The sequence below is a fragment of the Ranitomeya variabilis genome, chromosome 6 (assembly GCF_051348905.1).
Source record: "Ranitomeya variabilis isolate aRanVar5 chromosome 6, aRanVar5.hap1, whole genome shotgun sequence".
Classification (NCBI taxonomy): domain Eukaryota; kingdom Metazoa; phylum Chordata; class Amphibia; order Anura; family Dendrobatidae; genus Ranitomeya; species Ranitomeya variabilis.
In genome coordinates this window covers 508840975-508864002 of record NC_135237.1, presented here as the reverse complement: position 1 = coordinate 508864002, position 23028 = coordinate 508840975, and the positions used below count along the sequence as shown (strand labels likewise).

The window sequence follows — 23028 nt, the reverse complement described above, 5'->3', positions numbered from 1 at the left end:
CAAAATGTGGTAATGCAAAAAATATTTTTGCAATAAAAAGCGTCTTTCAGTGTGTGATGGCTGCCAATCATAAAAATCCGCTAAATAACCCGCAATAAAAGTAAATCAAACCCCCCTTCATCACCCCCTTAGTTAGGGAAAAATAAAAAAAAAAATGTATTTATTTCTGGGTTAGGGCTAGGGCTACAGTTAGGGTTAGGGTTTGGATTACATTTACGGTTGGGAATAGGGTTGGGATTAGGGTTAGGGGTGTGTCAGGGTTAGGGGTGTGGTTAGGGTTACCTTTGGGATTAGGGTAAGGGGTGTGTTTGGATTAGGGTTTCAGTTATAATTGGGGGGTTTCCACTGTTTCGGCACATCAGGGGCTCTCCAAACGGGACATGGCATCCGATCTAAATTCCAGACAATTCTGCGTTGAAAAAGGAAAACAGTGCTCCTTCCCTTCAGAGCTCTCCCGTGTACCCAAACAGGGGTTTACCCCCACATATGGGGTATCGACGTACTCAGGACAAATTGGACAACATCTTTTGGGGTCCAATTTCTCCTGTTACCCTTGGGAAAATACAAAACTGGGGGCTAAAAAAATAAGTTGTATTTTCACGGCTCTGCGTTGTAAACTGTAGTGAAACACTTGGGGGTTCAAAGTTTTCACAACACATCTAGATAAGTTCCTTGGGGGGTCTAATTTCCAATATGGGGTCACTTGTGGGGGGTTTCTACTGTTTGGGTACATCAGGGGCTCTGCAAATGCAACGTGACGCCTGCAGACCAATCCATTTAAGTCTGCATTCCAAATGGCGCTCCTTCCCTTCCGAGCTCTGTCATGCGCCCAAACAGTGGTTCCCCCCCACATATGGGGTATTAGCGTACTCAGGACAAATTGGACAACAACTTTTGGGGTCCAATTTATTATGTTACCCTTGTAAAAATACAAAGCTGGGGGCTAAAAAATCATTTCTGTGAAAAAGAGGAATTTTTATTTTCACGGCTCTGCGTTATAAACTGTAGTGAAACACTTGGGGGTTCAAAGCTCTCAAAACACATTTAGATAAGTTCCTTAGGGGCTCTACTTTCCAAAATGGTGTCACTTGTGGGGGTTTTTAATGTTTAGGCACATCAGGGGCTCTCCAAACGCAACATGGCGTCCCATCTCAATTCCAGTCAATTTTGCATTGAAAAGTCAAATGGCGCTCCTTTCCTTCCGAGCTCTGCCATGCGCCCAAACAGTGGTTTACCCCCACATATGGGGTATCAGCGTACTCAGGACAAATTGTACATCAACTTTTGGGGTCCATTTTCTCCTGTTACCCTTGGTAAAATAAAACAAATTGGAGCTGAAATAAATTGTGTGAAAAAAAAGTTAAAATGTTCATTTTTATTTAAACATTCCAACAATTCCTGTGAAACACCTGAAGGGTTAATACATTTCTTTAATGTGGTTTTGAGCACCTTGAGGGGTGCAGTTTTTAGAATGGTGTCACACTTGGGTATTTTCTGTCATATAGACCCCTCAAAATGACTTCAAATGAGATGTGGTCCCTTAAAAAAAAAAAAAAAAAAAAAGGGTGTAAAAATGAGAAATTTCTGGTCAACTTTTAACCCTTAACTCCCTAACAAAAAAAAATTGGGTTCCAAAATTGTGCTGATGTAAAGTAAACATGTGGGAAATGTTACTTATTAAGTATTTTGCGTGACATATGTCTGTGATTTAAGGGCATAAAAATTCAAAGTTGGAAAACACCAAGGTTACTTACCGGTAGCCGGTTTTTCCGGAGCCCATGACAGCACACATGAGAGAGGGGATCCGCCCAGTCAGGACAGGAAACCTACTGAAATAAAAGGGGGGTACCTCTCCCTCGATTCAGTTGGTTTTCAGAGCATGAGAGGCCCCCTTGGTTAGTACACATGGCAATCTACCACCACATTATAACAACAACAAAAAACACCCAGCTAAAAGTGCGCACCAAAGGGTGAAAAAAAGAAGGGAGGGAATATACAGGTGCTGTCATGGGCTCCGGAAAAACCGGCTACCGATAAGTAACCTTGGTGTTTTCCCGTCTCCCATGACAGCACACATGAGAGATTTTTGGAGAAAGGAACACCTTAGGGAGGGACCACTGCTTGCAGCACCTTTCTACCAAAGGTAAGGTCAGTAGAGGAAGATAAGTTCAGTCGGTAGTGTTTAAAGAAGGTAGACGGAGAGGACTAGGTAGCGGCCTTACAAATTTGATCTATCGATACCTCTGCTTTTTCAGCCCAGGAAGTAGCCATGGCCCTGGTGGAGTGAGCCTTGATGCCTTCAGGGATCGGAACGCCACATGCAGCATAGGATAAGCTAATGGCCTCCCTAATCCACCTGGCAATAGTACCTTTGGACACCCCATGACCTTTCCTGCTACCCTGGAAAGCTACAAATAGAGACTGATCTTTCCTCCACTGACTGGTTAAGGATATGTACTGTAACATAGACATTCTTACATCAAGAGTGTGAAACCTCTCCTCACCTGGATTTTTTGGATTAACACAAAAAGAGGGTAATACAATCTCGTGACTCCTATGAAAGTTAAGAACTACCTTAGGTAGATAAGCCGGATCTGGTCTTAGAATCACCCTGTCGTCATATATCTGAGTGTATGGAGGACAAATGGACAGGGCTTGCAAGTCACTCACCCTACGTGCGGATGTCAAAGCTACTAATAGTACCGTTTTTAGAGTGAGAAATTTTATCGATAATTCTTGCAAAGGCTCAAAAGGACTCTTAGTTAGAGCATCTAAAACCAGATTTAAATCCCAGGGAGGAATTTTCTGAATTACTACAGGTCTAGACCTACTACATGATTTAATGAAACGGGCAACCCACTTATTGGAGGCTAAATTACAATGATATAAAGCTCCTAATGCTGACACTTGAACCTTAAGTGTATTGGTAGCCAAACCCAGCTGTAAGCCTGCTTGCAGAAACTCTAAAATAGCACCCACAGGAGCCTCATCCGACAAAGGTTGTCCTAAAAACTCTAGAAACCTCTTCCATGTCCTACCATAAATTCTCGATGTAATCGGCTTTCTACTTTTTAGCAGGGTGGAGACTAGCCCTGGCGAGAATCCCTGTCGGCTCAGTAATGCCTTCTCAAATTCCAGGCTGCTAGATGGAAGCCCTTCACTTGAGAGTGGCATACTGGACCCTGGGTACGTAGGTCCGGGACCTCTGGTAGGATCCATGGATCGGTTACCGACATTTGTCTTAGGAGAGAAAACCATGGTCTTTTCGGCCAAAATGGAGCAATCAGTATCACTCTTGCTTGCTCCATCCTGATCTTCCTCACTACAACCGGAATTAATGATACCGGTGGAAACACGTAAGCGAGGCTGAACCTCCACGGTATTCGGAGGGCATCTACTGCAACCGGGTTCCTCCTCGGGTCTAACGAGCAGAACCTCTCCACCTTCCTGTTGTGAAGCGTGGCAAACAAGTCTATTACCGGTTCGCCCCAGGCTTGCACTATTTGTTGGAACACCCTGGAATTCAGCGACCTTTCTCCGTCTTAGCTTTTTGCGACTTAAGTAGTCCGCCTTCGTGTTTGACCCCCTTTATGTGCAGAGCTGTGAGGGACAGCAGGTGAGATTCTGCCAACTGAAGAAGCGCCGATGTTGCCCTCATGAGTCAAAGGGACCTCGTCCCCCCCTGATGATTGATATAGGCTACCACTGCGTAATTGTCGGACATCACTCCGGTATGATGACCCTGAAGGATTGGAAGGAAAATGTCTTACTGCTCTTTCTACAGCCCATAATTCTCTTATATTGGATGTTTGACATTTTTCTGTATGGGACCAGGACCCCTGTATGGAAAGGGTCCCTAGATGTGCACCCCATCCTGTACCACTCGCGTCCGTTGTGATCACGTCTTCTACCGGAGTTAGCCACTGAACCCCTGAGCTTAAGTGATCCCTCACTGACCACCAGACTAGGCAATCTGACTCGTAACGAGAGATGAACTTTTCCCTCCAAATGCCCTTTTAACAACCTTTGTGTTGACAGGACCTCCCACTGCAATTGCCTCAGGTGGAACTGTGCCCATTTTACAGCGGGAATACAGGAGGTTAGTGACCCTAGCAGAGACATTGCCTTTCTTAGCGTCATGACAGGCTGATGTATCGCCAGTTCCACAAGACTTTGTATTTTGGATATTTTGCTCTCCGGCAGGAGACAGAGTTGACGCGTGGAGTCCAGAACCAACCCCAGGAAGGACTGAAATTTCTCTGGTGTTAATCTCGACTTGGCGACATTTATCTCCCAACCTAATACCGCTAGGGTCGTAGTCACTTCTTCTACTTGTGCAAGACAGTGATCTATTGACCTGCCTATTACCAGGAAGTCGTCTAGGTACGGAACAATGACTATGTCCCGGGAACGGAGGAAGGACATGCCCTCTGACATTAATTTTGTAAACATTCTCGGTGCTATGGATAGACCAAATGGAAGGGCCACATACTGGTAGTGTTTGAGTTGTCCTTGGACAATCACTGCTACTCTCAAAAACCTTTGATAATCCCGATGAATTGGGACATGGTAGTAAGCGTCTTTTAAGTCTATAGCTGCCATGAAGCAGTCCGGGAACAGTATCTTTATTGCTGAGCCTACCGACTCTATCTTGAAGGAGTAATTTTTTATTGACCGGTTGGGTTTTTTTAGTTGACAATAGTCCTTAGTGAGCCATCTGGCTTTCATATTAAGAAGAGAGGGGAATAAAAGCCTTCTCCTTCCTCTTCCTTTGGAACTTCTACGACTTTTTTAGAACTAGCCCCAATACCTCTGTTTCCAGAGCTAGTTGTTCCTCTGGAAGTTTTCTGCATGGTGTCAACACAAAAGTCTGTCGAGGTGGATGAATAAATTTTATTTTTAGTCCGTCTCCGACAACATTCAACGCCCAACGACTGGGGGAAATATTTAACCAGGCGTGAAGATAGAAAGCCTTCCCCCTACTTCCAGCTTGGCGTCATTGGGAGGGCTTTTTTGTGGATGTGGAGGGGCCCTTAAACATGTACCCTGATCCTTTTCTATCTCTATAGTCCCAGTTCCTTCTATCTCCTGAGGGGCGACCTCTATTGAATTTTCCTCTCCGAAAATAAGGCCGTCTGATATCCACTGGAAAAAAAGGAAACCCTTTTTTCTTGTCGCCAGCTTTTTCTAAAATGTCCTCCAGTTTCTGACCAAAGAGAAATTTGCCGTCGCACGGGATGGAACAGTCTATTTTTTGAGGGTAAGTCCCCTGGGCACCCCTTCAACCACAAGGCACGTCTTGCCGCGTTAGACAATCCTGCTGCCCTAGCTGCAAGTCTTACAGAGTCTGCTGAGGAATCAGCTATAAAGGCTGCCGCCCCTTGTGCCATTGCCATATTGGCTAGGACCTCGTCTCTCGGCACTCTAGATTTCAACTGATCCTCCATTTGTTGCAGCCAGACAATAAGGGAGCGGGCAACACATGTTCCAGCTATTGCCGGTTTTAGACCTCCTGCGGCTGCTTCCCAGGTATGTCTTAAAAAAGCATCCGCTTTTTTATCTAAAGGGTCTCTTAGGACACCTGAATCCTCCAAGGGTAGGGATGACCTTTTAGATGACCTAGCCACCGCACCATCAATTTTAGGGGCTTTATCCCATACTTCTGAATCCTTTTCCTCAAAAGGATAACGTCTCTTAGAAGCTGAGGGAAGACTACCAGACTTTTCAGGCTACTTCCACTCTCTCTCTCTCTCTCTCTATAAGGGTTTTAACCCTAGTATTTACTGGGAAGTTACGCTTCCTCTTCTCCTCCAAACCACCAAACATAACGTCCTCTACTGATCTGGACTCCTTCTCATCTTTAAGGCCCATTGTAGCCCTAACTGATTTAACCAGTTTATCTGTATTCTCAGTTAGGAAGCATGGTCGGCCCCCGACATCACTATCCGAAGAGGAGCCAGTGTCATGTCCCACGACTTGAGAAATCATTTAATGTTTGCATTGTTTGTGTTCCATCCTTTCTTTCTAGGCAGAAGTTTGCCTTTCCCTTTATTTTGTCCCAACTCTCTCACTGTAGTCCTGTGATGTATGTTTGTTCACGCCCTTATTCTCCATTTTGTCATCATCACCATATCTGTATGCATCTTCTACATGTCCTCTGTTGAATATTCCTTTTTACCTGCTACTTTCATCATAATACAAGAATTTCAGTTAAAGCAATCCTCTTTTCCTGGAGTCTTCTTACATGAGATCGTGGCTGAGTTAAGCTATCTGATAAATCGGTATGAACGTGAGTACAGGTCAATACGGAAGCGCCCAAAAGAATAGGTCTATCCAGGCACCACTGCGTTCTACATACCCATGAGTCAGAATAGTAAAAAGGAATAACCTGCCTTCAGAGACAGTAACTCAAGGTCTGTGCTGAACCTCAGTGGAAAAGGACATTTCCCAGATACACAGTAACCCAGTTCCCAGCCAGACCCCAGTGTGCATAGAAGCACACACTGCAGATAAACAGTGAGAAGTATAACCCTCATCATCCACTCTTCCTGCCTGCAAGCAAATCATGTCTGAAGCAAGGAATACAATGTCCCTACCAGACTTACAAACACAGGACAGAGACCCAGATCCCCATCCACCAGCTAGTGAAAGAGGAAAACGTACAGTTAAACCTACATGGAAAGTCATGGAGAATTTAGAGACTGAAAAAGGTGTTGTATATCGTGATGTGTCTTCACTATGGGAGAAAGTGCTGAGTCACATAGACACTGTATCAAGGCCTGCTTCTCATGAGTTACCACTAGAGGGAGTCCTAGAACAATTATGCACAGCATACCAAAGGTATATGGAGAAGACTGACCAATACATTACTCTCCTGAAAAAACTGAATCTGCCAGAGACTTTAAAAGAATTGCAAAGTTTCCAGCAACTTAATTCTGAAAGGGACTGCACCGTACGTGACATTAAAACCAAGATAGAGGCTAAAATTGCACGGACACCAGATGCATCATCTCGCTCATCCAAATCGTCTAAGCACTCAAAACGCTCATCTAGGTCAAGTTCATCAAAATATTCCACTCTCAGCCAGCAGCTTATAAGGGCACGTGCTAAGGCAGAAACGTCTAAGATACAAGCAGCCTTTGCGCAAAGGAGAGCAGATATGGACGCAGCCACAGCACAAAAGAGAGCAGAAATGGATGCAGCACAAAAGAGAGCAGAAATGGATGCAGCACAAAGGAGAGCAGACATGGATGCGGATGCAGCACGCAAGGAAGCTCTGGAGAAGGAATGTGAGCACGCAACAGCCATGGCGGAGTTAAGGATCCTGGAGCGAGCTATCAGTGGGAGTCAAAGAGACAGCATCAGTTTGTGTGAAGTGGAGGCAGAGGACCCTATTGAACGCACAAGAGACTACGTGCTAAGCCAAAATGGCGAACCGCAGATCATCACTAACACTCCTGATGGCGTTCATGCTTCTCCAGGGCACCAGGATGCCTATCCACTTACAGAACCCTACACTCAAGGTCAGTACAATGCTCCCGAACTTGAACTTCCTTCGTATTCCGGTATGCGCCAAGACCCTGCATCTCATCAAACTCCACAGGCTATTATCTACACGCAACCCAATATACCGGCAGGTCATTATACTCTCGACAACCGCATAGTGCCAGCTCCGCATGTAGCAGAGACTATACCCACCAAACCGGTTGCTGGACTAAATGCATATGCCACTCCATACTTACCCACGTTTCAAGGCCAAGACGTCTCCACTCCTATGTACAACACCGCTCAGCCCACATTCGTGCATCCTAAGTCAGAAAGAACAGACATGTCTGACTTCGCAAGGTACATGATTCGCCGCGAACTTACTAAAACCGGTCTCACAAGGTTTGACGACCAACCTGAAAATTACAGAGGTTGGAAAAATGCCTTTAGAACCGTAACTAGTGACCTCGGCATCACTGCTGCCGAAGAGCTGGACCTGCTAATCAGATGGCTAGGACCACAATCCACAGAGCGTGTCAAGAGACTCAGGTCTGTACATATCAGTAATCCAATGGCTGGTCTCATGGCTGCATGGGAAAGACTAGAGAAAAACTTTGGCAGTCCAGAAGCCATAGAGGATGCACTGTTCAAGCGTCTACAGAGTTTTCCAAAGATAGCAAGCAAAGACAGTTCAAAGTTCCTGGAGCTCAGTGACTTGCTGTTAGAGCTCCATCTGGCCAAGGCAGACACCCACCTACCTGGCCTCAGCTATCTGGACACTGCTCGTGGAGTAAATCCCATTATCTCCAAGCTACCGTACAACGTGCAAGAAAGGTGGACTACACTAGGGTCAAAATACAAGAAAGACCATCAAGTGTCATTTCCTCCATTCTCCTACTTCTGTGAGTTTATAAAAGATGTGGCAGAACGCAAGAACGACCCAAGCTTTTCCTACCAAGAATCCAGTGGCCCAGCTTCACCTCCTTCTAAATACGTCAGCGCACGCTCGAACGACAGAAACCGCAGGGGTTCAGTGTCAGTGAAGAAGACGGATATTCTTCCCATACCAACATCAGCCCCAGGCAAGAGTAACAAAAGTGAAAAGATAGAGAACCCAAATCGTGAGTGTCCCATCCACAAGAAGCCACATCCCTTAAAAAAGTGCATCGGCTTCAGGAAGAAACCGCTCCTAGAACGCAAGGAGCTTCTAAAGAAGTTCGGGGTATGCTACAGATGTTGTGCTTCTACTGAACACCTTGCTAAAGACTGTAAAACTACAATTAAGTGCATGGAGTGTGACAGTGAGGACCACGTACAAGCACTCCACCCATTCCGTCCTGACTCTACACTTACTCCTTCCCCCACCACGAGCCATGGCGGGGAGGACGCAGCTCAAACTGCAAGCCATACCACAATATCTTCTTCATGCACAGAAGTCTGCGGAGAAGACCTCTGGGACAAGTCCTGTGCGAAGATTTGCCTGGTGAACGTATATCCCAATGGTCACCCAGAGAAAGCCGTGAAGGTGTACGTCCTTCTGGATGATCAGAGCAACCGATCACTTGCAAGGTCAGAACTCTTTGATATGTTTAACTTAAAGGGAAATGCCTACCCTTACACCTTAGGTACCTGCAGTGGTGTTACAGAGGTTTATGGGAGAAGGGCCAGTGGTCTTACAGCGACATCTCTCGAGAACACCGTCGAGATACCGTTACCTACACTGGTCGAGTGCAACCAGATTCCATCCAATCGAGAAGAGATCCCAACGCCAGAGGCTGCTCTTCATCACCAACATCTCAAGGGGATAGCAAACAAGATACCAGCCCTCAACAACAGTGCAGATATCCTGATTCTGCTTGGCAGAGACATTCTCCGGCTGCACAAGGTGCGTCAGCAAATTAATGGACCACACGATGCACCATTTGCCCAACGCTTAGATCTAGGCTGGGTAATCATAGGCAATGTTTGCATACACAAGATGAAGAGACCCAACAACATCTCCTCTTACAAGACACACATCTTGTCAAATGGTCGCAGCACCCATTTCCAACCATGCCCACATCACTACTGGGTGAAAGAGAAAGTGAGCAACACCAAGTGGCAACAGGAATCCTTCAACAACATGAACACACTCCAGTCCTGGGAAGAAAACCTCGGGTCATCAGTGTTCGATTCCACAAGTAATGACAACAAGTTGGCACCCACAAGGGAAGATAAAGAATTTATAAAGGTTATGGATAAAGAATTTGTTCAAGACGACTCCAACAGTTGGGTAGCTCCTTTACCCTTTCGTTTCCCAAGAGTGAGGTTGCCGAACAACCTGCAGCAAGCAACTGCAAGGTTCTCATCCTTAAAGCGTACCCTAAAGAGGAAACCAGAGATGGAGAAGCATTTCATTGACTTTATGCAGAACATCTTTGACAGAAATCATGCTGAACCTGCGCCACCACTGAGGGAGGGAGAAGAATGTTGGTATCTTCCATCCTTTGGTGTCTATCACCCTCGCAAGCCTAATCAGTTCAGAGTGGTGTTTGACTCCAGTGCTCAGTTTGAAGGCCTCTCTCTCAATAACCTGCTCCTAACTGGGCCCAACCTGAACAACAGCCTCCTTGGAGTATTGATCCGCTTCAGACAAGAACCTGTTGCCATAATGGCCGACATTCAGCAGATGTTTCATTGCTTCATTGTGAAAGAAGACAACAGAAACTATCTTAGGTTCCTATGGCACAAGGACAACAACGTCAACAATCAGGTCATAGACTACCGGATGAAGGTCCATGTCTTCGGCAACAGTCCCTCACCTGCTGTGGCGATCTATGGACTGAGACGGACAGCCCAGGAAGGTGAGAGAGAGTACGGTTCCGATGCTCGGCAATTTGTAGAGAAGAACTTCTACGTGGACGATGGGCTCAAGTCCTTGCCCACAAGCGAAGATGCAATTGACCTACTCTCCAGGACACAGGAAATGCTATCCACATCAAACCTCAGACTCCACAAGATTATCTCTAACAGTCAAGAGGTAATGAACGCGTTTCCATCTGAGGACCGTGCCTCAAACCTAAAGGACCTCAACTTGGGTTCCGATGTTCCTCCAACACAGCGCAGCCTTGGTCTACTGTGGGATATCAAACGGGACACCTTCACTTTCCAAGTGTCACCCTATGACAAACCCTTTACCAAACGAGGAGTCCTATCTGTCATAAATAGCATCTATGATCCTCTCGGGTTTGTAGCACCCATCACTATTCAAGGCAAGATACTGTTAAGACAGCTTACGGCCGAGAACACGGATTGGGACACCCCGCTCCCAACTCAGAAACAGCAAAGGTGGGAGGCGTGGAAGAAGTCTCTGAAGTTCTTAGCGCAACTCCAAGTCCCACGTTGTTATTCTCCAAGATCACCTTTGACTGCAATCAGAAGAGAAGTCCATATTTTCTCTGACGCATCTACAGAAGCCATAGCCGCAGTAGCTTATCTGATGACCTTAGGAGCTAACAAGGTACACTGTGGTTTCATCCTGGGTAAAGCCAAATTAACTCCAAAGCCTGCACACTCTGTACCCAGACTCGAGCTTTGCGCTGCGGTATTGGCAGTAGAAATTGCTGAAGTTGTACAAGACGTAATGAACGCGTTTCCATCTGAGGACCACGCCACAAACCTAAAGGACCTCAACTTGGGTTCTGATATTTCTCCAGCCACACTTCTCACACAGAAGATTGGAGCTGCTACAGTTCCACCTGGGAACTTCGATAACAAGGACATTTACAGACGTCAGTGGAGGCAAGTACAACACCTGGCTAACGTGTTTTGGCATCGATGGAAGACCAAATATTTACACTTGCTTCAAAACCGTCACAAATGGCAGACGCCCAGTCCCAATATCCAAGAAGAAGACCTTGTTCTCTTAAAGGACAAAGAGGCTCATCGTAATGACTGGCCAATGGGACTTATCACCAAGGTCCTACCCAGTGAGGACGGAAAGACTCGTAAGGTAGAAGTTAAGGTGACAAAAGGGGGCTCTACCCGAACCTTCTTCCGCCCGGTCACTGAACTCGTGTTGCTTCTACGAAAGGAGGACATCACATGAACTGAACATGCTCCTGGACGTTGTTCACGGCGGGGAGCATTCCTCCTCATTCCCCAGTTTATTGAATGTTGACATTTTCCATTGGATTGAACCCTTAACATTCCCATTGGATTCTGGGTTGGTGGAAGAGTTTGCATGTTTGCGGCTTCCCCAATCTGAAGATGGGTTTTATATACTTGAACTTATCTTTCGGTGTGATCTACGGGTCAACAACAACGAGTTGGACTTAAAAATCTTTTATGTTTTATTATTGCATGCACGTTTTCTTCCTCTTGTTTTTTCAGGTTCGAACGACTTCGAAGAATTACGGACATCGTGAAATCCAAGGATTTCAGACGGGGAGTGTCATGTCCCACGACTTGAGAAATCATTTAATGTTTGCATTGTTTGTGTTCCATCCTTTCTTTCTAGGCAGAAGTTTGCCTTTCCCTTTATTTTGTCCCAACTCTCTCACTGTAGTCCTGTGATGTATGTTTGTTCACGCCCTTATTCTCCATTTTGTCATCATCACCATATCTGTATGCATCTTCTACATGTCCTCTGTTGAATATTCCTTTTTACCTGCTACTTTCATCATAATACAAGAATTTCGGTTAAAGCAATCCTCTTTTCCTGGAGTCTTCTTACATGAGATCGTGGCTGAGTTAAGCTATCTGATAAATCGGTATGAACGTGAGTACAGGTCAATACGGAAGCGCCCAAAAGAATAGGTCTATCCAGGCACCACTGCGTTCTACATACCCATGAGTCAGAATAGCCAGAGAACACGGAAGAGGACGAACATGGAGACAGAGGTCCTTCTTGATATTCCTCAGATTGAGGGGTACCAGAATCTGAAACAGTCTCTAGGATCTTGCTACCTTTCTTTTTTAGGACTGATTTTAAAGACCCTTTAACCTCTGCTCTAATCATGGCCCTGAGGCTAGCGGCAAAGTCAGGGGATTCATCCTGAATAGTTTTTTGGATGCAGTCCGCACAGAGGCTTTTCTGCCATTGGACTGCTAGCGGGGCTTTGCAGAGGGCACATTCTTTGTTCTTGGACTTGGCACTTGCTTTCCTCGGCGCCTGATAAGCAAGCAGAGAAATGTAGCCCATTACCACCAATGTGACATTCACGAAGATCACTCACCACCCGCTGACACTCAAGGGTACTGGATTTTGAGGCTGATCTGGAGTACGGATAACATCCCTCCTAGAAGCTGAGGAGTCCTGCGACCTTCGATCCGGACGACTGCCGCTTCTCCTCTTAGCATGCTGGTGAGCAGACATAGCGCCTGGTAAGCTTTCCTGCTGCTGCTGCTGCTTCATACAATGCTCCATAGCGGAACTCTGTAGATGTGAGCACTTTTCCTGTGGACTCACCCCCTTTTGAAGGGTGATCCACTCTGCTCACCGCCTCATCCGGTACAAAAACTCTGCTCCTCCCCCACCTCTGCGCCCACCAGGAGACCCAGGAGATCCCTGTGACGCTGCAGCGTCTGTCTATGGGCGCCGCCATCTTGGATCCGGCGCGCAGCAGTGACGTCACGCGGGCACGCCCATTCCCAGCGTGCCCTGCGCGCATCACCGCCGCGCACCCGGAAGGCAGACCAGAGCCGACGGCAGCAGCAGAGGGGGCAGAGAGCGGCGTGGCAGCCGCAGAAGGGCCACAGGACTCCGGACTGTGCTGCCCAACGCCCGCACAGGCCCCAGGACCTGCGAACGGCGCTTCCACACCCTGAAGGCCGGCATACAGGCATGCTGCCTGTTCTTCCAGTGCCGGGACAGGAGTGGGTGAGTGGAATCTTCAAGCAAAAATACCGCCGTGATTTCAGCACAAGGGTTCCCATCAGGACAGGAAACCAAACTGAAGCGAGGGAGAGGTACCGCCCTTTTATTTCAGTAGGTTTCCTGTCCTGACTGGGCGGATCCCCTCTCTCATGTGTGCTGTCATGGGAGACGGGAAAATTGCGAAATTTTCAAAATTTTCGCCAAATATACATTTTTTTCACAAATAAACCAAGTTATATCGAAGAAATTTTACCACTATCATGAAGTACAATATGTCACGAGAAAACAATGTCAGAATCGCCAAGATCTGTTGAAGCGTTCCAGAGTTATAACCTCATAAAGGGACAGTGGTCAGAATTGTAAAAATTGGCCCGGTCATTAACGTGCAAACCACCCTTGGGGGTGAAGGGGTTAAATACTCTAACCATCATTGTCTAGCTTGACACCTGATGAAGATGGAAGAAGTCCGTTGTGGACTACCTTTCAATAACAGTCTGCACTTCAATTTTTTTTTTTTTTTTTTTTTTAAATTGCTTCCACTATTGTCAATTCAGCGCTCCTCACCATACCGCAATTTTGTTTTCTATGACTGCTATTCTCCCTGAGGGTGCGCGGCAGGAGCTGCTTTCACAGCAGATCAGGACCTTCCATCACGTGACCACGAGGACTTCCGGTCACGTGACTCCCAGCGTGCGCCACGGTCCTTCCAGGCATTGCACAGAGAATCTCCCTTCAGCAGGGAACACTGAAGCCCTGCCTGGCTACCACAGCGGATCACCTTGCCACCACTCGCAGCTGTCAGCACCATCATTCTTCACGCACACACCCACCGAGGTTATGCAGGGGTGCACTGCGGGCACATGTCAGCTGTTCAAAACATCCATTCGCTGTACATGTTTTTCAGACTTGAATGACAAGGGTCAGTACATGCCATTGGGAAAAAAAATGCACATGTGCATAGCACCATAGGTTATTATGGGTAGGTGTGGTATCCATGCAAGGAAAAAAAAAAAAAAAAAAAAAGAATAGTACATGTACTGGAAACATGGACATGTGATGGAGGCCTAAAGGCAGTGTTTCCTACACATATGGTTCCCTGACTCAAGTCATCTCCAGAGAATTGTGTTTTTGCTGATTTTTTTTTTTTTTGGAGAGGGGACCAAGTTAGTTTAGAAGGAAAGCTTCTGCAACACAAAAAACAAAAACAAAACAAACAACAAAAAAAAAAAAACACAACCACACACACACCTCGAGTGCTCTCCACTAGGTCTCCCATCCCAGAAGTTTTCATGCACTCATTGAGGGGGATTGAGACCATGGTTTTCTACAGGTCGTGTTCAGAGCAGGTATGCATATACTACTGGACATGCTGGGGTACATTATCGCTTTCTTCCTCCCACCCCCCTCACCACACTTGTGTATTATACTGCCCTACATTCCAGAAGGTTTTGTCTCAAAATACTTGTAAGATACAAACCTGTATTATCAGTTCATCATAATGTACAGAAACCTGTGCATGTGTCAGAACATATCAAGTTGCAAGAACAATCTCCTAAAAACCAGCCTTCAACTGCACAGAAAGGAAACATTTTACTTAAAACGACTTTCACATGCTCAAAACATTTCAGTTAAAATACCTTGTAAAAATCCCTGACCTCCCCCGATTTTGTTCCTTTTTCCTGTTTTATGCTGCAGCACTCCTTTGCAGAGATATTCACATGTTGCTTTTGTAGTGCAGCATGTGAAATCTCCGCTTGCAGTCCAACTGGGCGTTTCAGCAAAGCCTTATTTGGGGGACACACTTTCACCCCACCCTCTAAGATGTAGTCAGTTACAGCTCAGCAGTGTCGGAGTGTGCTTGATCAGCTGCCGAGCTGGTATTGCCATATCCCCTTCTCCTCCCTAGAAAACTGTGAAGTCTCTGCTTGCAGACCAACTAGGCCTTTCCTCAAACTGCACTCCAAACCCTATAAATGTAACGGTCAATGGAGATGGGGTGATGCAGCAGAAACCATAAAAAAACAAACAAACAAAAAAACTCAAATTCAAGAAATCCCAGGGATTTTTACAAGATATTTAATACAAAAATAAGATGCATAGAACACATACATGGAACATAGTGGTGTGAATGGCGCCTTATTACTATGGACAAAACCAGGACCTACCTGTTCATCCCAGAAATGGAGATCCCTGTATCGCGCTTTGAAAAACATAAAACCCTCCAGGTAGACAGAATACAGCTGAAATTAGAGTGGTACAATATTAGGGGCATTAATAATATCCAGTAGTCAGTAATAGTCACAATTACTTGTCACCTCTTCTGCCCCATAATGCCACAGTGTGGTTCAGTTTATATTCCTAGGTCAGAATCAGTGTTCACCACTTAGGGATTACACAAGCTACAAACCCGTCAAACTAGTGTTTCTTTACATAAAACATAGGATGCATTTACACAGTGTCAGACTATTGGGACAAGGGTCCACCAGTAAGACTCTGGGGGTCCACTGTTCAGCTACATGCAAGTATTACATCACCATCATTCACAGATTCACCTCTTCTTCCACATAACGTACTGGATCGCTTGTTGAATGACTAATTAAAATACTGCTTTAGTCGGTACATAGTGACTCAAATATATCGGGCCAAATACTGCTTATGTTTGAGGAGGGGACAATTATTAAAAAAGAAAAAAAAAAAAAAAAAAAAAAAAAAAAAAAAGGAGGGCCCACCAGAGGTTTTTCCTGCTAACCTGTCGGCCAGTCGAACCTGCATGTACATGGCACGATTACGGATAACGAGCCCCAAACGCTTCCTTCTCTATAATCGTGCGGTGTAAACAGGCTGCCGATCACCCAACAAATGACCAAGACACTCATTTTTTGTTGAAATGATCTTTTAGCTGCTTGAGGAAAACTAAAAAATAAATTAGGCATGTGCTGCTGAGAACAATGGGAGCTGAGGAGTACAGAATAATCAATTACCGATTGCTCTGTGCACAAGAAACTTTGTGACCACTAACCGGAAAACATGTATTCCATCCATTATTGTTTACAACTCGAGGGTCATCTAAAGTAAATGAGCCTTTAAGAAAGGGTATTCCCATCTCCAAGATTCTATCCCAATATGTAGTAGGAATACAAACAATACAATCTCCAAACAGAAACATAGTATAGTTCTTCTGATTAGCTATGTCGATTACCAATGCGCATGGCATCACAGTTGCCTAGATATCCATGGTTACAACCAATCACAGTGACAGTTAGTTAACCGTTAGTGGTCATAACCATGGATACCTAAACTACTGCAATGCCCTGCACATTGGATAAGAAACATAAATCAGAGGAACTATACTACATTTCTAACTGAAGGTATTTGCTATGATTACACCCTCTTCATATTGAGATAGGATCTTGGAGATGGGAATACACCTTTAATAATGTAAAGAGGACGACTCATACTTATGGCATATCTGTAAAAGCCCGTGCATCACATTCCCCATTAGGCGGATGATTGCGGTCACAGTTTAGTGTACGGTATTCTCAGACTGTAGACGTTATAACTACACCACCCTCAAAAAAGGATGCAAAACAAATAGGCTTCATTGATCTCATACTGGAAAATCCCATTAACTACTGATCTGAGTAACGTGCTCGCCAGAGAATCAGAAAAACAGTACCACCAGATCTTAGTACTAGAGATCTGGAATGAGGAAACGACCCATCAAAAAAATGTGATAGCAGAAAACAAAACACTGAGGTTCAGGAGGATCCTGTCCAACCACTTGGAAGAGGCGAGAAACCCAGAGATAGTCTTAGGTTTCTTATCTACTCTGAGTCTGTCCTGATACCAGATTACAGTGATAATAAAGTGATTGTTCTCGTCAGATTATGGCCTCCTAATTATTACTGCAGTGATCCAACAGTCCTAGGTAGAATCTCAGGAGGTAAATCCAAGAAATGTTATATATTAATCAGAACTACTGGAAAGTTTCTCAATACAAATAGTATGCATACAAAGAATAGATCGCAGTAAACATTTTATGTTTCATCAGTGACATATGTAAAACTAGACAGAAACAGGCTTAATATTTGGCGGGATTTTGTCAAAATCATACTAGTGTGGATCCAGCCTTACCGATGTCACTCCTGTTCCGTATCATGCAGCAGAAAAAAAAAGCAAACAAAAAAACAGTGGAATATGGATGATCCATATGGGATCAGTTTTTGGGGAGTGCACCCATAGAATTCATAGAGTCTTAGCCGAACAAGGAGACAGACTAGTGAATGAAGGGATTATAAATGGACACGCAGTCCCAGTGCGGAGGAAAAAAAATAATAATAATCTGAGCAGCCTTAAGGAATAACAGTTTGCTGTGATTTTAACAGGGACATCATAAGTACACATAATATGCATGTCTTAGACTATGTTCACACGTTGCATTTTTGCAGTTTTTTTTTTTTTTCAGCATTTATGCAAGTTTTAAGATGCATTTTACAGTACCAGCAAAGGCTAGGAGATTTTTTTTAAAAAAAATCTTATACACACACACACTTTTTTACTCTGACTGAACTGGAAAAAAAAAAAAAAGTTTATTTTATTATTTTTCTTTTTTTTTGAAAGTGCAGCATGTCACTTTCAGAATTTTTTCACCCACAGGAAGCATCGAGTAAGTGTAAAAATGCAGCAAATAAAAAGATTAGGAAGATTTTTTTTTTTATTTTTTTTTTTTTTGGGGGGGGGGGGCAAAGAGGTAGGGGTGAATAATACAACACCTTAACTAGAGGGAAAAAATACACACACACACACCAAAACCCGCTTTTTGTAAGTAGCTTCTTTACTGACAAAAGAGCAAGTTTTGCCTGTAGGGAAAAAAAAAGCAACATGTGAACATAGCTTTAAAGTGGGTTTTTTGTCCCCTTTTAGCTACATTAGAAAGTTAAACAGCAAGCTGCAAGTACAACAAATCTGCAAAACTGCAACTGTGGTTCAGTAATGTTGCATTGCTCTTCTACGTGTTAATATACTCAAAAGAGGAGTCCAAAGGCAGAAAATAAAAGCGGTCTGTGTGAATTTAGTAGGAGGTATTTGGGGAGTAGATGCCTATAAGAAAACTCTGCAATATAGGGAAATGTTTTTTAAAAAAAGAAAGTAAAAGCAGAAAAGCTGATACTTAACCACATAATTTCCACCCAGGTTGTCCACAAGGTTTTCTGTGACAGGGATGCAGACATGCATGGTTAATCAGAAGGAACAACTACCAGTAGTGTCGGAGGCAGCAGAGCTGAGCGCACTGCTGGAGGGGAGGACTGGTGCTGTGCAGCCTCCTGCCTGTATAGAGGCGGTTACACCTGTGACTTCACAGCACACATTGCTGATCACACACACACCTGTGGGCCGGACTGGCCTCCTTTACACCGTGATACAGAAACATCAGACATTTTGGTCATATAGTCAAAAACGCATTTAAAAACCACACTCAGTGCAGGAAATTGTTGGGGTTTTTACAGGTGAAACACGTTTATAGCATGGTTCACCTGTAAAAATCCTGCGGAGGAAAACCACATTGCAAATTATGGTAAGGGTATGTGCACACAGCATCTTTAAGACGTTCTTGAGCAAAGCCAGCAGTATTTTTCTTGGAGCTACATTACTGGCAGCTTTGACTAAATTTTTGCAACGGCTCTTGATGTTTCCTTTTTTTCTATTATTTTGACCACGTTCACACGCTCAGTATTTGGTCAGTATTTCACATCAGTATTTGTGAGCCAAAATCAGTGGTGGAACAATCAGAGGAAAAATATAAGAAACTATATTTGATTGCGTACATGTTTTAAGGTCATTCAAACTGATCACAGACAGGCGTAAAAAATGGACACACGGATGAAAATCTGGTGGAAATTAAAAAAAAAAATCGTCTGAGTTTTCTGAATGTCTGCAGGCTCCCTAAGGCTATGTGCACACATTGCAGATTTACTGCGGATCCACAGCGTTTTTTCCGTGCAGAAACGCTGCAGAACCACAAGTGATTTACAGTACAACGTAAATCAATGGGGGGAAAAAATGCTGTGCTAATGGTGAGGAAAATTCCGCACAGAATCCGCAGCTGATTAAAAAAAGAACCATGTCAATTCTTTGTGCGTTTCTGCACCCATTCCTTTATAGGAAAACACGGGTAAAAATGCATGAAATCAGCAGTAAAAATGCACAAAATCCGCATAAAAACGCACAGATTTTGACCTGCATTTCTGCTAAAAGATGCAGAATCCGCACAGAAAATACCACAGGCAAATCCCCAACGTGTGCCCATAGCCTAAGGCCGGTTTCACAAGTCGGTGCCTCCGGTACGTGTAGTGACAGTTTTACCGTGTGCAAAACACACATACATGTCTGTTTTTACCCAGACACCCGGCGCGCCAAACGTCCCGCACATGTGCACACGGACAACAGTGTACACAGCCCTCTGTGCACACAGATGGCTGTGGGGGAAGCAGTGCTACTGTAAGCGCTGTTCCCCTGTGTGTGGTGCTGAACCTGGCCTTCATCCATTGTCCCCTGTTCTGCCGGCGAGCAGTTCAAGCAGGGGAGAATGAATGAAAGAAAAAAATGACGTGGGGTCCCCCTATATTTTACAACCAGCCCAGGAAAACTCACAGGTACGGGCTGCTATTCTCAGGCTGGTAAGGGGCCAGGAATATGGCCCCCCAGCTTTAAAACAGAAGCCCACAGCTGCCCAAAAAAGGTGCATTTATTAGATGCGCTAATTCTGGAACTTTGCCTGGTTCTTCCCACTTGCCCTGTAGCGGTGGCAAGTGGGGTAATGAGGGGTTAATGTCACCTTCCTATTGTAAGGTGACATTAAGCTGACTTAGTAATGGAGAGGTGTCAATAAGACACCTATCCATTACTAATCCTATAGTTGTTAAAGGGTAAATCAAACACCACACAGTAAGAAAAAAGTCTTTTAATGAAATAAAACAATATACAGTACACATTTTTTCCATCTTTATTAGTCTGCCATTCCAAGCGAAGCCCTAGATCTCCTGGAAAAAAGTCAAAATAATAAACCAACAATAAACCATACCTGTCTGGCATACAGTCAGTCCCATGCAGTAATCCATATCTAGGGGCACATACAGTTTACAACCTGGAGCGCTGCTAATGCGACCGCTCCCGGCTGTAAACTACTGAGGAATGAATGAAACGCTGGGAGCGGAGCTTCAGTGACCAGTGGTGACGTCACCGAAGCTGCGCTCCCTGGCAGCCTGAACAAAAATGAACTCTTCAGCGTGGGAAAATGCCAGTAATAGATTACTGCATGGGACTGACCTGTACGCCAGACAGGTATGGTACATTGTTGGTTTATTATTTTGACTTTTTTTCCAGGAGATCTAGGGCTTCGCTTGGAATGGCAGACTAATAAAGATGGAAAAAATTAAAATACTTTTTTCTTACTGTGTGGTGTTTGATTAACCCTTTAAAAACTATAGGATTAGTAGTGGGTAGATGTCTTATTGACGCCTCTACATTACTAAGCCGGCTTAATGTCACCTTACAATAGGAAGGAGACATTGAGGGTATGTGCACACGTTGCGGATTTGTTTGCGGATTTTTCAGAGTGCATTCTGAAAAATCAACTAATTAATTAACTGCGGATTTACCACGGATTTTGTGCAGAATTCACCTGCGGTTTTACTCTTGCGGATTCCTATTAAGGAATAGGTGTAAAACGCTGTGGAGCCTGCACAAAGAATTGACATGCTGCAAAAAATGTGCATGTGCACTGCGGATTTGGTTTTCCATAGGTTTATATGGTACTGTAAACCGCATGGAAAACTGCTGCGAATCCGCAGCGTCAAATCTGCTGCGGATCCGTAGCAAAATCCGCAACGTGTGCACATACCCTTACCCCTCATTACCCCACTTGCCATTGCTACAGGGCAAGTGGGAAGAACCTGGCAAAGCTTAATAAATGCTCCTTTTTTGGGCAGCTGCGGGCTGCTTTTTTTTAGGCTGGGGGGCATATCCATGGCCCCTTACCAGCCTGAGAATAGCAGCCCGCACCTGTGGGTTTTGCCGGGTTAGTTGTAAAACATAGGGGGGGACCCCACATCGGTTTTTTTTCTTTCTTTTTTTTTTGCAGGCGCTGCAGTTTTTGGAGTTCTCATGAAAATGAATGGAGAAAGCTGCGCGCACGGACACCTGTACCCTGACAGCAGCACACTACAGGGTTCTTTGAGGAACATGCGGGTTCCAGATTTGGAACCCACATATTTTTGGGAAAGTCCTGTGGATATTCCATAAATGTGTGAGATGGGAGTACTATTGTTTGGTTAGGGCTCATTCACACGTAAGTGTTTGTGTCCTGTGTTTTTTTACTAACCGCACAATGACACACTATATTTTGTTGGGCTAGGCTTCGTTCCCATGATGAGCTTTTGGTGAGTTTTTGATGTTGCAGATTTGCCACAATATATCTGCATCAATTAAGTAAAATAGGTTACTTGCATTTTTTAAAAAAATATGCAGCATCAAAAATCGGACACAGACCAAAAACAAATGACACTACTGGAAACCGATTTTTTTTTTTCTTTTGACACAAATAATGCGTACTTGTCTCCAGCTTCATATGTGTTTACTGCTTGTTCCTAGTTCTGATGTAATTGTGCAGGAGGGCAAATACATAACTACTGGAAAGAAATGTCAAATATTTCATATGATTATTTTTTTTTGCCGAGGAACCTTTGTAACATAAGTTAAAGTTCAGATTTTTGATCTTGATCTACATGTTGGAGTATGTACAGTGCATGAGGTTTTATCTGGTGGGCGCACCCGCTGAGTTTTTCAAAGCTGATGATTAAGGTAACGACGGTGTTTTTTTTTCCTGAATCTTCTTTTTTAGTTGTTTTTTGTTGTTGTTTCTTTTTCAATGTTTTTGACCATAGGTAATTTTTAATGTTTTTCCAGCATTTTTGTGATGTCTTTTTTACAGGCATTGCCAAATGTTTTTCCATTTGAAGATGAAGAAACCGCTAGGAGTTTTTCAAGCAAAAATACTACAAAATTACTAAAAATGCCTAGATTTGAATTGAAAGATATAGGCCGGGGTCACACTTGCGAGTGTGATGCGAGAAACTCGCACGAGTCTCTCGCATCAATACCCGACACTGCCACCGGCACTCAGACCGGAGCATGCGGCTGCATAGAAATGCAGGCAGCCGCACGTTTCGGTCGGAGTGCCGGCGGCAGTGCCGGGTATTGAGTATTGCATGTCAATTCTTTGTGCATTTTTGCCTATGTTTTTGACCCATTGAATGCACAGGAAAAAAACGCATGCAAAAACGCAACTTCTGCAAGCAAATACTCAACGTGCGCACATACCCTATGCTTCCCATGGATGGGTGTCTCAAGTCGGGTCCTGTACTGCTCTGCCTTTATTCACATTGATGTTGTTCAACACATGATAAGATTTTAATATTCGAAACAGGTTAGTACTGTCCTGATGGGTACACATTGTCGTGGTGGGATGACTTGTTTGCTTTTTTTTTTTTTTTTACCAAAATAGAAGTAACTAAGTAACCTATGTTATTTACATGTACTATTACTATTTACTTGCTGTAGGGTATATGTTCACTATTGTTTTTGTTTTTCTTGGGTTTTGCCCGTAGATACAGCACAGGTACAAGTTC

At 44.4% G+C, this 23028-nt stretch overlaps 1 protein-coding gene across 2 annotated transcripts in view; it reads right to left on the bottom strand.

Annotated features, from left to right (window-relative positions):
• The window catches only part of SNX31 (sorting nexin 31), a 78431-nt gene extending 59704 nt beyond the window's left edge, over positions 1-18727 (bottom strand). For both annotated transcript variants that reach the window (XM_077270914.1, XM_077270913.1), the window contains exons 1-2: positions 18518-18727; positions 15508-15582 (exon numbers count right to left, since the gene is read on the bottom strand). In XM_077270914.1, the coding sequence (XP_077127029.1) occupies positions 15508-15582; positions 18518-18577 (135 nt within the window). In that variant the 5' untranslated portion in view covers positions 18578-18727. The remainder of the gene's footprint in view (positions 1-15507; positions 15583-18517) is intronic.
• Between the last annotated feature and the right edge of the window lie 4301 nt (positions 18728-23028).